The 15,275-nt window shown below is 32.2% G+C and overlaps 1 protein-coding gene across 3 annotated transcripts in view; it reads left to right on the forward strand.

Annotated features, from left to right (window-relative positions):
* Nucleotides 1-14,903, forward strand: part of LOC145261236 (uncharacterized) — a 175,207-nt gene extending 160,304 nt beyond the window's left edge. For all 3 annotated transcript variants that reach the window (XM_080119605.1, XM_080119608.1, XM_080119607.1), the window contains 2 exons: nucleotides 12,796-12,857; nucleotides 14,533-14,903. In XM_080119605.1, the coding sequence (XP_079975731.1) occupies nucleotides 12,796-12,857; nucleotides 14,533-14,703 (233 nt within the window). In that variant the 3' untranslated portion in view covers nucleotides 14,704-14,903. The remainder of the gene's footprint in view (nucleotides 1-12,795; nucleotides 12,858-14,532) is intronic.
* The last annotated feature ends 372 nt before the right edge of the window (nucleotides 14,904-15,275 follow it).

The following is a 15,275-nucleotide window of genomic DNA, read 5'->3' on the forward strand; positions in this document are numbered from 1 at the left end:
CCGGCCCAAATGTAGCAACAATACTCCATACATGATCGAATGGTGGCCTTGTAGAGGTGCAGGATACTCTCAGGTGTAAGCAACTTTCTAGCACAGTAGAGAGAGCCCACTTTCTTTGCAGCAGCCTTAGCAATTCTCTCAATGTACCCCTTTCAATTCATGTTCCCTGTGAGCTAAGAAATCTGAACAAAGTACTTTCAGGTAATGTATCATTAGCCATGGCTGTTAGTGGTTGAGAAGTTTTCTTGTAATTATTAAAGGAAAGAAGCTTAGTCTTAGCAGCATTGAATGTTACCATCCATTTTTGTCCTCATTCCAAACCATGATTTAAAAATAACATTTATGCCCACTCTGAAATGAGTTGACAAGACGAGTATTCCTTTAACATGATTTTATTAAACAATTTCCTGGCTAAGCAAATCATTAACTGGAGAATGCCAGTAAGGGAGATAACTCTATATAACCCGAAGTCAGGAAGAGATAAAAATATGCTATTTTTCACTATCTCTTTCTTCCTTGTTTAGAGGGTTTTTTTTTATATCTTATTACAAATTTCTCAAGGATTTTCTTTTTTTTTTTTAAATTTTTTTTTTTTTTTTTTACTATTATTCACTCCAAACAAGGCACAGTGCCACTTGGACGTAGGGACTACTATTTAGGACCATATCTACAGAGATACTATGTAGAGAGTTGAGCACAAAGAACATATTTATCTATATCCGTTCCAAGAATACAACATCAGCAACAATTTTCTCTACAATCTTTTTTGAGAAGAAACACGCGTTTTTTGCAGTTTTTATAAATACAAAAATCTAAAGTCAATCCAAATCACCAATAATTTCAATAATCTTCGACAATAACTTTAATAATCTTCGACAATAACTTTAATAATCTTCAACAATAACTTTAATAATCTTCAACAATAACTTTAATAATCTTTGACAATAACTTTAATAATCTTTGACAATAACTTTAATAATCTTTGACAATAACTTTAATAATCTTCAACAATAACTTTAATAATCTTCGACAATAACTTTAATAATCTTCAACAATAACTTTAATAATCTTTGACAATAACTTTAATAATCTTCGACAATAACTTTAATAATCTTCGACAATAACTTTAATAATCTTCAACATAACACTTCATAGCTCTTCCCAAAATTGGCACTGGAGTTGTAATAAAGCAATATCTTAAATGAAACCACAATGGAATCACAAAATATTCAAAGTACTATCAGAGTAGAAGTATCTCTACATTTTTTTTTTTTTTTGCTGCTTGTCGGGTTAGTCAGGGGTATTTATGTCAAGGGTGGCACAAGTGTAACGAGTTTGTCAGAACACATTCCATTAAAACAGTTGTAAAACAGGCACAGAGATGCAATATTGCGAAAATGGATGAGGATTCGAGTTTGGTTGATCTTGGATCTCTGGTTCAACAGCAGGTTCTATATCACTACCATGTTTGGTCATGCTTTTTTTTTTTCTTTTTTTTTACGAGATGGTCACCACTTATCAAGGCCCGGAAGCCACTCAGGGATAAGGGTTATTGTAAGTACAGTACGTTAGTGTGGAGATTTAATAAAGTGTCTACTTAAGGGGGCGGTTCATCAGGAATTTGTTTACATTGGACTTGAAGACATCCAGGTTGTAGTCAGGTGGGAAGCAGGCAGACGGAACAGAGTTCCACAGGCATGCAGTTCTAAGAAAGAAGCTTTGTTCATGGAATCTACATTTTGATTTAGGCATAGATAAAGAGTGGAGAAAGTTTTTGACAGTGGATTCAGCTAGACGGGTGTTTTCGTGAAAGATTGGCGAGGAGGAACCAGAGATTGGAGTTCAGACGAGCACCTGCCATGGAAATAATGATGCTTTCAATGATGAATGTAGAATATAAAACATGAAAACATAACAAAAAAAAGAAATTACCTGAGAATTTGTTTCTGAGCAGATAATAATAATAATAATAGTGATAACAAAAAGAATAATAACGATGAACGTAATAAAGGTAGTTACTATATGTATGGGCGTGTATGTGTATGTGTGGTTGCATGTGCACAGGCAGATCTTAACATTTATGCAAGTTTTAATTGATTTCTAAAATTCATCAAGCATTTAAAAAATTTTTTTTTTTTTTTTTAAGTAAAAAAAAAATCAAATTTGAAGTGAGATGGGGGCCGATGGCCGTCATGTTGCTTTACAATGTATTAGAATTCAAGGCAACTCAATTCGACTACCGAGATTTTGTTTGTATTCAAAGTAAAACATTTTAATCGTTAAAAATCGTACATTTTGATTTTCTTAGTTAAAAAAAAGGACTACTTGATCAATTTACGTAATTTTTGGAATATGACATCGTTTCGTGACGAGTACGTACATTATAAGGATTTTTTTGCAATTTATTATTTTATTTAAATCAGTGCAATTCTAAATAAGCACACGAAACTTATCATAATGACTGAATTCGATATTAAACAACTCAAAAAGAATTGATTACGTTACAAAAACAATGCAACCGTTTCAAATCAGTTTTTAACTAACACTTCCTACTTAGAATGTAAACACTTCCTACTTAGAATGTAAACACTTCCTACTTAGAATGTAAACACTTTCTACTTACAATGTAAACACTTTCTACTTAGAATGTAAACACTTTCTACTGAGAATGTAAACACTTTCTACTGAGAATGTAAACACTTCCTACTTAGAATGTAAACACTTCCTACTTAGAATGTAAATACTTCCTACTTAGAATGTAAACACTTTCTACTTAGAATGTAAACACTTTCTACTTAGAATGTAAACACTTTCTACTTAGAATGTAAACACTTCCTACTTAGAATGTAAACACTTCCTACTTAGAATGTAAACACTTTCTACTTAGAATGTAAACACTTTCTACTTAGAATGTAAACACTTCCTACTTAGAATGTAAACACTTCCTACTTAGAATGTAAACACTTTCTACTTAGAATGTAAACACTTTCTACTTAGAATGTAAACACTTTCTACTTAGAATGTAAACACTTTCTACTTACAATGTAAAAAAACAAAAACAAACAAACTTGGATATCTCTGAAGCTAATCGTACGCTCCTAGCTCTTACATTGAATACATAAATTATATGGGATTTTTTGAGATTTTTTCCCTTCGGCACCAAAAATCAGCAGCGTCTAGACCATTTCTGTAATGACCGTTTTCCTGTTGATTGTGGTGTAATGCTGGTCCTGTGCAGTTCTAGGAGGTCCACCCTCCCAGGCTTTGTCTTCTCTCTTTGAAAAAGTGCAGACATCTTATATATATATTTGTCTATTTCATTTTTATCTTATCTATTTTATTGCATCTTATCTATTTTCGATTTCTCGGTTTATCGTATGTATCCAATCCAGTTAAAATAAAAATATTAGTTTGATTGAAAATACATTTAACCAATCCTGTTAGTAAAAAAAAAAAGATAATGAATTTTAAGTTGAGAAATAGAGCGAGCATGGATATAATATTTATAGTTTAAAAAAATTCACTACATTTGATGCCAAATTCGATAGCCTGTCTCCTCCTCCTTCTCCTCTTCCCTTTTGCTTCTTTTTCTTGTCCCTCTTCTCTCCCGTTTTTCATCAAGTACCAACATTTATCAGTGTGCTGGCACCAACCTCCACTTGATGCAAATAAAGTTTTATCAGAATGAAGATTTTTCTTTAGATCAGAATTTGAAAACTCATTTACACTTTTGAACATGTTTCTGTCACAATACTTTTAGTTTGTTTTCATGCTTATCAATTCATTCCATATAGTAACCATTTATATAATACTAGCAGGCCGTCCGTCGTTGCCTGGTCGTAAGATATGCTTAAATATGATATTTTAATTCATGCAAATTACATATTAATTATTATAGAAACAATTGTCTATCGATTATTATATTGAACCTAATATATAGGAGTGAGGTAAAAGCTATATATATATATATATATATATATATATATATATATATATATATATATATATATATATAAATAAATTATAATTTTTTTTTTCTTTTGATAAAACTAAGTCTTCTATCAAGTAAATTAGTCTTTATTACAAAATAACAGACGTTTCACCATTTTTGTTACATAAGCGTTTAATTTTCTAGACGGGATAAATTTTAAAAAAACCAAAAGAAAAATCGAATCTCACATATTTGACCAACGACAATCGAATTTCGCAATATGTCAGTAAAAAAAACCCCAAAAAACTTAACAGGTCGTCAATTTGGCTTAGTTTTGTTAATATATATATATATATATATTGTGTACAGAAAGTTGTTAGTTGAGACAGATCATTGGTACCGTCGGTTTCAAGCCCGATAATAAGGCCCGTTTAAGGTATCCTTATCAAGCTCTCTTCAGCCAATATTCTCGAGACGAATATTGGCTGAAGAGAGCTTGATAAGGATACCTTAAACGGGCCTTATTATCGGGCTTGAAACCGACGGTACCAATGATCTGTCTCAACTAACAACTTTCTGTACACAAAATATAAGTACGCTCTTAAAATTTGGATTTTCCTTTTAATTGAGCACTCTGCTGGAATTCTTTTTCCAAAAAAAAAACTAATCATATATATATATATATATATTTTACATAGGCATCACCACATTATCAAGGCCAAGAGACCACTCAAGGATAAGGGTTAAAGAGTGTACAGTAGAAATTGGACAATATAGTAATCATTAGTAATGAAAATTCGGTAAATTTGATAACTTATATGGAACAGCTCATCAAGAACTTATTTACGTTAGACTTGAACGCAACCATATTGTAGTCAGCCGGAAAGCAGGAAAACGGAAAACAATTCCACAGGCGTGCAGTTCTAAGAAAGAAACTTTGTTCATGGAATCTACGTTTAGGTTTAGGCACAGATAAAGAGTGGGGGGGGAATTATTGATAATGTTTTCAGCTAGACGAGTGTTTCTTGTGAAAGTTAGGCGAGGGAGGACCATAGACTGAAGCTCAGTCGAACACTTTCCATGAAAATAACGATACATCAGAGACAAACTCGCAACATCTCTTCTGTGAGATAGAGGCTGCAGGAAAGAGATAAGGACATCTCTTGATAAATCCTCATGAAGATGCAATGCGGAAAATTCTATGTAGCTTAATTGCCATATATATTTTCAGAACTTATTAGCTAGCTCTACTCATGTATTGAGCATTGTTGAAGTATATACTGAAAGTATACAATTATAGATATACACATACATTCTTTTGTCTATTTTTTAGCTTTAACCACCTTGTAAATGTGAAAATACGAAATCCTCTTTTTTCCATCTCTTTTTTTCTTTATCCCTTCTCATTTATTTCACAATTTTAAAATATCATCTTCACTTAGTTTTGTGGAAATATTAAAAATCCTACCAGATGACCAGATGACTTGATTCTTTTGGTATATCCGCTTTTTCTATCTCTTCTTTGCTCTCTCACACATATATATATATATATATATATATATGCACACACGCAGACTAATATGGAAGATGAAGAAAAGAGACGCCTCATAAAAATGATTTATAACTGTTTAATATTTCTAGTACCTTTGCAGATGTGTAACACTGGAGTCATACATAGCCGTAGTAAAAAAAATCTGAAGTATTGATAATATGTATATATACTACTTATATAATTTTTTTTTTTTTTATTGAAATATTTTTGTTTCAGATATCATATTATATATGTATAATTTATCACAATTATGTATTGTAACACTAATTAAGTATGACATTGGCTAAAGAAGCACTAGAATTCTTAGTTTCAGACGAGGCATATTATGGGTCAATCCACATCTGAAGGTGGACTTAAGCAAACCTCGGGATTCCACTTTACACTATGATTCTGAGTAATTGTCGCATTTCATCAGAGATGGAAATGAATCAATATTATCTTGTCTAAATCGATCAGGACACCATGACATTATTGATGAGAATAACAGTGTCTATTTACTTCCTCCATGTTTGAGTATTTAATGTTATCATTGTTTTTTTTTTTGTTTGTTTTTTTTTTTTGCTTTGTTTTTTTTGCTATGTTTTAATGCAAGTGTAATTTATTTAAAATTTTTGGAGATATTGAATTAAAATTTATATTATTAGGATTCTTCAGACCACTGTTCTCATCCTGATTGACTGAAACGTTGTGAAAATTACAATGTGACCACCCGACCTACTTCAGGTGTATCTTGTTGAAATTGGGAATCTTTCTTTCAAAACTCAGGAATCTGAAATTTCGAACGGAACCCCTTATTTAATCCATGGGGTAGCATGCTCTCGTTCTGTCAACCATGACTGAGTAGAAATTCAAAGTAATTTGCAATCGTATTTTTGGTGTCACCTGCACTGAGGATTAAACCTTCAACCCCCAGAAAAGTGTAACTTACAATTGAATTTTATCACCATGGATTCTTGCAAGTGTGACAGATTCCCGCATTCAACAAAATACACCTGAATAAGGTCAGAGGTTACATGGAGCGAAATGTGCAGATAACATTCAAGATGAGTACAGTAGTCTGAAGAATTCAAATAATGCGAAAAATCAATCCGCATCTCAAAGATTCAGAACTAAATTAAAATTGTTTGTTGATTTCTTTTAATTTGCTATTAAATGTGCTTCATGGTTGCTATATTGCTGACTTATGCTGCTCTTGCATTTGTCAAATTCTAGTTGGGAGTACTGCTGTTTGGTGAGTGAAGCGCTTTTTGTTCAGACATTGTGGCATTGGCAACGTTTATTTTTCTTTTCATCTTCATTTTTTGCATTTAAGTTTAGGTGTTTTTTTTTATGTAAAAGTTACCATATTTCATGGCATATAATGCATTTAACGATGTACACCTTTGTGACAAAACCATGTGTCTCCTGCCGACAACATCGCCACCGATCCTAACATTGTGTGCTGTGGATTTTGGTTCTTTCATCTTCTCCTCTGGCCGTGTCGTCATTTCTCACACTGACAACTGCTGAGGGCATGCGCATGGGTACACAAGTATAAAATAAAAAAGAAACAAAAGAAAACACAGACTTCGAAACTTTCTGTAAATATTAGTTGCACTCCATTTTCAGTTCTTTTGTTCACCACAATCTGATTAACAATTCCATTCAGTTTTCATTTGTCTAACTTCCTCTCAATTGTCTTTTCACCAACCACATTTCCTATACCTTTGTTCCCTGAATTGATTTCCTTTTATCTTTTGTCATACTTATTTATCGCTTTCTTCCACTTTTCCCAACACTGGAGGAGGAGGAGAGGGGAGCACCGATGGTATTACACCTTCAAGGGAAATATAAACAGAAATAGGTTTGATAAAAGCTTTGATGCCATTTATTTTAAAGGAAAGAAATTGTTGAATTGTTAAATGTTGCCATCCATTTACGCCCCACCTCCAATTCCACTACAGACTGAAGGTCATTTTCTAAGGTTTCAGACATTGCCTTTAATATGCATACGTTTGTTTTTCCATACATGTGCAGTATAGGGCGTGGTGTCATCATCAAATATACCCATACCAGACACAAACTTAACAGGTTATGTATGAATATCAGGAACAATAAAGGTCGAAGGATTGACCCGTCAACTTAGATACCAAAACAACAAAAAAGGGCATTATTATAGAACATAGAAATATTTGCAAAAGAAATTTGAATGTAAGAGGTACACCTAGCAATCTCATCAGCATCATCTTCTGCGTCCTCAGTTTCCATGTCGGGGTGGCTATTGCTGTTCTTCCATACTGGCACCAATATTGTAAAGATTAAGTGAAATATTGTGTATCACGAAATATTAATCACATAACAAATCAAAATGAAGTTTAAACAATATTAAAAATTACAATATCAAATGTTAAGTAAAATCTGGACTCTGAATGCAATGTTCATATTATGTATAGACTATTGAACCACTTCCTCTAATACAGGGTGACCCCCCCCCCCCAAAAAAAAACGGCCCCAACTCTAATTAGGCCCGTTTCTTAGTGTTTTGTTTGAATAAAATGAAACTTTGGTCATAACTTTTTAGTTTATTATATTCAAAACATCGCATCAAAATACTCGGGTCTTTGGCCTTTTTTTCTCCGTTGACTGTAAAATGCTCAGAAAAACAATTGAATGTCCTATGTTTTTTTTTTTTGGGTCACCCTGTATCATGAGAAAAGGGTGAATTAGTATCTTCTCTCTACAATTAAATAGTGTTAAATAGTGTTATAGATTCAAGTCCAGGAGAAAGAAAATTACAGCTGTTCTCATCTTGAATCTGATTTTCACAACGTTTCGGTCGATGTAACCTCCTACTCTCTCCAGGTGTATCTTGTTGAACTTGCAAATCTTTCTGCCAAAGAAGCATTAGTATAATTTCTCACAATTATGTATCATTACTAGGGCCATGACTACAGAATATTCTTATCATTGTTTTGACTCTCGAGTATATATCCGACACGATTAATCAACCGAGAACCACATCACTCTATATAAAAGCATATAAGATATCAACAGATACACACTGGAGAGTCAGAACAATGAAAAAAATAATCTTTTGTTCTAATCCTAATCATTACACTATTTAAATATGACATTGGCCAAAGAAGCATTAGAATTCTCAATTTCAGAGGATACATATTATGGGCCAATCCATAGTTGAAGGTGGACAGTGTCAAATTGAAGCAAAGCTCAGGATTCCACTTTACACTGATTCTGAGTGATTTTTGCATTTCATCAGAGATGAAAATCAATCAATATTATCTTGTCTAAATCGATCAGGACACGATGAAATTATTAATGATAATACCGGTGTGTAATTTCTTTCATGTTTGAGTATTTAATGTTATTGTTTTTGTTGTTTTTTTTTTGTTAGTTTTTTTTTTTTTTTTTTTTGCTATGTTTTAATAGAAGTGCAATTTATTTTAAGCTTTTTGAGATATTGAATTAAAATTCATATCATTTGGATTCGTCGGATTACTGTTCTCATCTTGAGTTCATAATGTGTTGGTCAATGAAACCTCGACCATCTTCAGATGTATCTTATCAAACTTGGAATCTTTTTGTCAAACTCTGGAAATTGTCATGGAATTTTGAACGGAACCCTTTATTTAATCCACAGGGGCAGCATGCTCTCGTTCCGTCAGCCATGACTGGGTAAAAACCTTAAGTAATGCACAATTGTATTTTGAGTGTCGTCCACATCGAGGATTGAACCTTCAACCTCCAGAAGAGTAACTTTTACAACTGAATTTTACCAAGTACTCTATCCTTGCAGAAATAACTCTGAGGATGAGAATTATAATCTGAAAAATCAATCCTCACCTCAAAAATTCAGAACTGTAAAATTACATCTGCTTATGTGACAAAATAAAGACGAAATATTGAATATGATTAGCAATGAATTTTTTTTTTTCTCATTTTTTTAGTCTCATCTAAAAATCCATTGAATTCTTCAACAATTCACAAAATAGTGCCATGTCAATATGTTCGTAGCATCCGTTGAAATTTGAAATGGCAGGTGTTATCTTATATAGTTTATATATAGTTTCCAATCTCCTATGTTTCAGAGTGAAGCCTATCCTTGTGATACTATTGATGCCTCTCCCCAAGTGTTGGAAAGTGGGGGAGAAAGAGAAAAAAAAATGACAAAAGAAAAGGGAAATAGGTTTGTCAGTAGAACAATGAATAGAAAGTTGTTTAAAAGGACACAAAAAAAAGCTGAAATAGGATAGTTGGTCAAAATGTGGAAATTTTATGTATCTCAGGGGGAAGGAAGATGACGATGAGGTGAGGATGCGGTGCATATATATTTCTCGTGTATGTGGTGTCTATAGAATTTTGACATGGCCTTAACTGTCTGTCTTCTGCGTGCGTACATGTGTGTCTACAGTCGTGTGTGTGTGTGTTTGTGTCACACATATAAGGTCTCAAGACGCGTACCTTTTTCTTTTCTTGTTTGGAGAAATCTTTATTTGGATTCCATCATCGACAGAGCTGTTTCACCTCGTTGAATCAATTCAGATCTTTTTTCTATTTTCGTTTTCTCGTTACTCTAGACTGTAGATTGTCAAACTTAAATTAAACTTGCCTAGTAAACGCATGTGCGTCCCCCATTTATTTTGAGGTGTCCCTTTTCATAATACTTATCAGTACTAGGACTTGAGTTTTTGAGGCATAGAATCAAGAGGTTAACCCTGGGCATCACCAGACTTCTTCATATGACTGATCTGACAAAGTCCCAGTTTTGGTAAAAGTTCACATTGCTTTTCTTTTTTTTTTTTTTTTTTTTGAGGAGTATTTTTTGATTATCTTCGACTATTTTTCTGTTCAAGTCTGGCACAACGAAGAAAAGATTCACACCATCATTTCAGTGAAGATTCAACTTGCTTATACCTTTGCTTGTTTCTGCTGCTGATTTCAACAAAGTTTTCTTGGAAAGAGTTTTACGCTGTGTTTTCCATTCAGTGGAGACAATAGTATTTATCACTTCCGAAGATAAACTGCTCTTCATATTGCTTGTGTTATGTTGATTAATCGGACTATTATTCTCATCTTGAGTGTTATTAGCACAACGTTTTGGTTGCTGCAACCTGCGACCTTCTTCGAGTGCTGAGAAAATGCTTCTTTTCCTACTAAGAAAAAAGAGGGTTGGCTCTGCATTACAAGAATTTGAACCGTTTGTTTGAGGGTTGGTCTGTAGATCATACAAGTTGTTCGAATTCTTGTAATGCAGAGCCAACCCTCTTTTTCCTTAGTAGGAAATGAAGCATGTTCTCAACACCCGAAGAAGGTCGCAGGTTGCAGCAACCGAAACGTTGTGCTAATAACACCCAAAATGAGAATAATAGTCCGATTAATCAACATAACACAAGCATTCGCATCTCATCTCAAAAATTCAGAATTGTTCTTCATATTATTCAAATTCTTCAGATTACTATTCTCATCAAGTGTTATTTTCAAAATGTTTCGGCCATGTTATTTTCAGTGTTTCGGTCATGTCGGACTCTGGAATCTTTCTATCGAACTTGGGGATCTGTACAGAATTTAGAACAGATTCCAATGACTCATAGCGTAGTGGATAAAGTACTTTGTAAAATTCAATTGTAAAGATATTCTTCTGGAGGGTGATGGTTCCATCTTCAACGTGGGCAACGCTCAAAAATACAATTGCGAATTACTCAGGATATCATGGCTGACAGAATGAGAACATGCTACCCTGTATCGATAATCAATCATCATATTCAGAAACATAATAAACTGCACTTTACACTATTTGCAATCGAAATGGATTGCCATTTTGTATGGGCAAAAATCAATATTTATATGAAAATGATGAATTTACCCCCCCCCACTCCTCTTCCTTTTTTTTTTTTCAAAGAGATGAAAGTGATATGAACCTAACAGAAGATGAACACATATTTTCTTTTCCCGATAAAAGAAAAACTGTCTACTTGATGATGGCTTCTGGTTTTGAAATCGAAAATCTGACCAGCAGTGTTTATCAGTAAATTAGTATTGGGACGATTAATCAGAATCAGAACTTTAATCGTAATCAGAAAAATGCATGCTTATTTTCTGAAATCGGTAATTGTATTGGAATCTGGAATTTAGGAACAAAACGGTAATTGTATCAGAATTGGGGAAAAATATCAAAAGCCGCTCATCATTACACAGCCATAATCACTAAACCATCAACACCACATCTCTGTTTTGGCATTTTTATATGGTCATAATATTGTACAAGTATCCACATTATATACGGTGAAATAGAGTAACTTTTAATTTATACAGTGCCTTTTGTGTATCTAAGTTTATGTCTTTCTTTTTATATATATATATATATATATATATATATATATATTTTTAACCTATTATTGTTGTTGTTAATAATCGGGCATGTGTTTTTTAATGTCCAGGTCTTTCGTTGTGCTTTGTAATTATAATAATGGCATGAAGAAATTCTTATTAAACCGTCTATCAATCAGTGTAAAATTCACCATATTGCATTTTCGGTGTACATTTTTGTTACATACACACACACATACACGCACACACAAATACGCATATATGGAGGCAGAGCTTGAGCTACCTGCTCTTGGACTCTTTGACCGGAATGGACCCTAATCTGATGGTGGTGGGGAGGTTTTAAGCTTGATTTCAGCAGCTTTATGATGGCTTACTTAGTTTTAATGTTGTCTCCTTAAAATGTGTTATAAAATTATATAGAATCGGTTTTAATAGTAACAATATATTAAAAAGAAAAAAAAATTGCTGTGCATGTGTGTTATTTTAGTTCTAAAATTTTAATTCTCTCAAACTTACATTCTTTTGAAAATCGCTATGCAGTAAAATTTGAAAACATGCAATAAGTCATCATGTTATTGCCTTTTGTTTAAGATTATCTCCCATATTTTAGAGCTCTTTAGTTTATAGATAACTATTAAAAAATGTCTATTTTCTATCTATTATTTTAATCAGGTTAACACTTCAACAATCTTATGTATTCATGTCTTGATTACAGTTTATTTGTCCTGAAATATTCATGAATAAACACTGAAATTTTCATTAAAATTTATAAATTCTTTCTTTGATAATAAAAAAAAAAATAGTTTACAAGGAGTCATCTCCTAATTGGGATTTCATGTACAATAGGCTTGGCTCATGAACTCCTAACACCAACACCGAACACAAAAGCAACTACAATTGCAAACACTATGAATTTAAAGCACAACACTGCATGCTGACTTAATCTTCAATTATATGGCATTTTAATGAACTTTATCTTTAATGGCAGATTCTCTATCACGTGAGGCTTTGGGAAATCGAGAAAACTGGCGCACTCTTTCGGAATCTAAGGTAACTTCAATGTACACGCACGCACACGCACACACACACACACATATATATATTCGGACAATGTCAAAACATCGTTAATTTACTACCCACACAGCAGCTACCGTTTAGCGTAATTGTTTGAAGCCTTGATTGTCGTACGGGTGGTCGGGTTTCAATCCTAACTTGAAGTAGTTGCCTGTTTAGCCGCACTGATGAGCTGTGAAACAGTACTGTATGTGGATGACTATACATATATATATATATATATATATATATATATATATATATATATATATATATAAATGTTGGAACGATTAATCAGAATCGGAAAAATCAGAACTTTGAAGAGTATCAGAATCGATAAAATTGGTACCTATTTTTCAATACCAAAAGCGATTCATTTTACCATTGATAATCATAAAATAGTAAATACAGTATTTTTTGATTTTAAACAATCAGTAAAACTAAAATCTATAGATCAGCACTCCCTCCCACACACACAAGTGTATTTTTATCTTTGCGAAAATATATGCACACGGATTTTTATAGTATTCCAAAAGTTTAAATAAAATCTTCATAGCTAAATATTTAGAGATTTTAAAAGAATTGGAATCGCTAATTTAGAAAATAATTGGTAATTATATCAAAATCAGGGAAAATATTGGAATCGTCCTATCACTAATATATGTGTGTGTGTGGCTTACGTACCTGCAGTTATGTTTTAATAAAATCATTTTGCCTCTGAGTAGGTGACTTCATCAAAATAGGATGATTATTGTTAGAAATTAATAATTTATAAAATCAAGATAAAAATGAATTTTTTATAAAAAAAAAATATTTACATCTTAAACATGAGACATTTTGTCTTTTTTATTATTTATTATTTATTTTTTTTTTTTCAAAGTTTTACATTCTGAAAAATACTTTTAAAGGAACTTTTTTTCAATTCTATTGACCAATAACGTCCACACACTACTTAAACTTTATATATAGGAAGATGTTCTGACATTGTTCAAATAAGATCTGACTGATGCTTCAACAACGCTATGGAGACGATTACAATTAAAAAAAAAAAAAAAAAAAATGGGAAAACCTGTAATTTTGTTTTGGTATACACTTTCTCTGAGGATGGATATATTATTCTCCAAAATTAATAATAAAATAAAAAATAAATGGTGCATGTTTGGAATAAGAATGAAAATCCAAAATAGCAAAATAGAATTTCCATTAAAAACCAATGTTATCTACTTAATTGTCATGTCGCAATTAGTAACATATAAATGCATTATTGCATAAAACATGTACTTTCACGATCCATTGATCTGCCATTATTATTTTTTAAATGTATCGTAAACAAGGGAAATAACTCATGATTTGGAATCTCATTATTTAAGCATAACTTGCAATTTCTTGGAAAACTGTTTTCATTAATAATGAATTTTCTATTTTATTACTTTTTTTTTTTTTCGTAAATTTTGGAAATTTTACTAATTTCGACATGACAAGTAGATACAATTGGCTTTTAATTGAAACTCAAGATTTCGATTTTGAATTTTCATTCTTATTCTGAGCAAATGCCCCCAAAAATTAAATGATATTTAATTTTTAAAAAATCTTTGCATCTTAAATCGTTTTATCTTCAAGATTTTTTTTTTTTTTTTTTTTTGCAAATATATTTTCTTTTTCTCCATTCTAGGATGACCTTTTGGAAGAATTGAAAGAAAAGACATCTGAGGCAAATCAGCAGAAGGCCTTTTTGGACAATTTGTTATCAGCTGTCGTGAAGCATGCCCCCTGGTTGTTAGATGATGTGGATGCTGAGTTGGAGAACCTGGTTGCCATGTCACATGTTGAAGAGTGGTGTTAAGAATTCTTCTTTGTATCATTTCGATTATTATTCAGACAACTGTTCTCATCTTAAGTGTTATTCTCGCAATTTTTCGGACAATGTCACCTCTGACCTTCTTCAGATGTACATTTTCAAACTCTGGAATCCTAAATTCGTACAGAATTTCAAACAGATCTCAAGTAATTTACAATTGTAATATTAGTATTGCCCATACTGAAGAATGTCACTTAAAACTGAATTTTACTTTGTATTTTATCAGACAATTCTTGTATGAATTTTGGGAGCCTTAAACCTATTCTTGTTTTTAGATGTGCAATCTTGCTATTTATAAATACATATTGTTCTCTCTCTCTCTCTCTCTCTATAATATATATATATATATATATATATATATATATATAACACGGAATATTCAGTGTAGCTTAATTGCCATATATATATATATATGTATATATATGGCGATTAAGCTATAGGGAGATAATCGCCATATATATATATATATATATGGCGATTAAGCTACACTGAATATTCCGCATTTCATCCACTCTAGGATTCTTCAGCCATAAGCCTGAAGAATTCTAGAGTGGATG

This window comes from Euprymna scolopes, chromosome 37 (assembly GCF_053919585.1).
Source record: "Euprymna scolopes isolate OS-2025 chromosome 37, ASM5391958v1, whole genome shotgun sequence".
NCBI lineage: Eukaryota > Metazoa > Mollusca > Cephalopoda > Sepiida > Sepiolidae > Euprymna > Euprymna scolopes.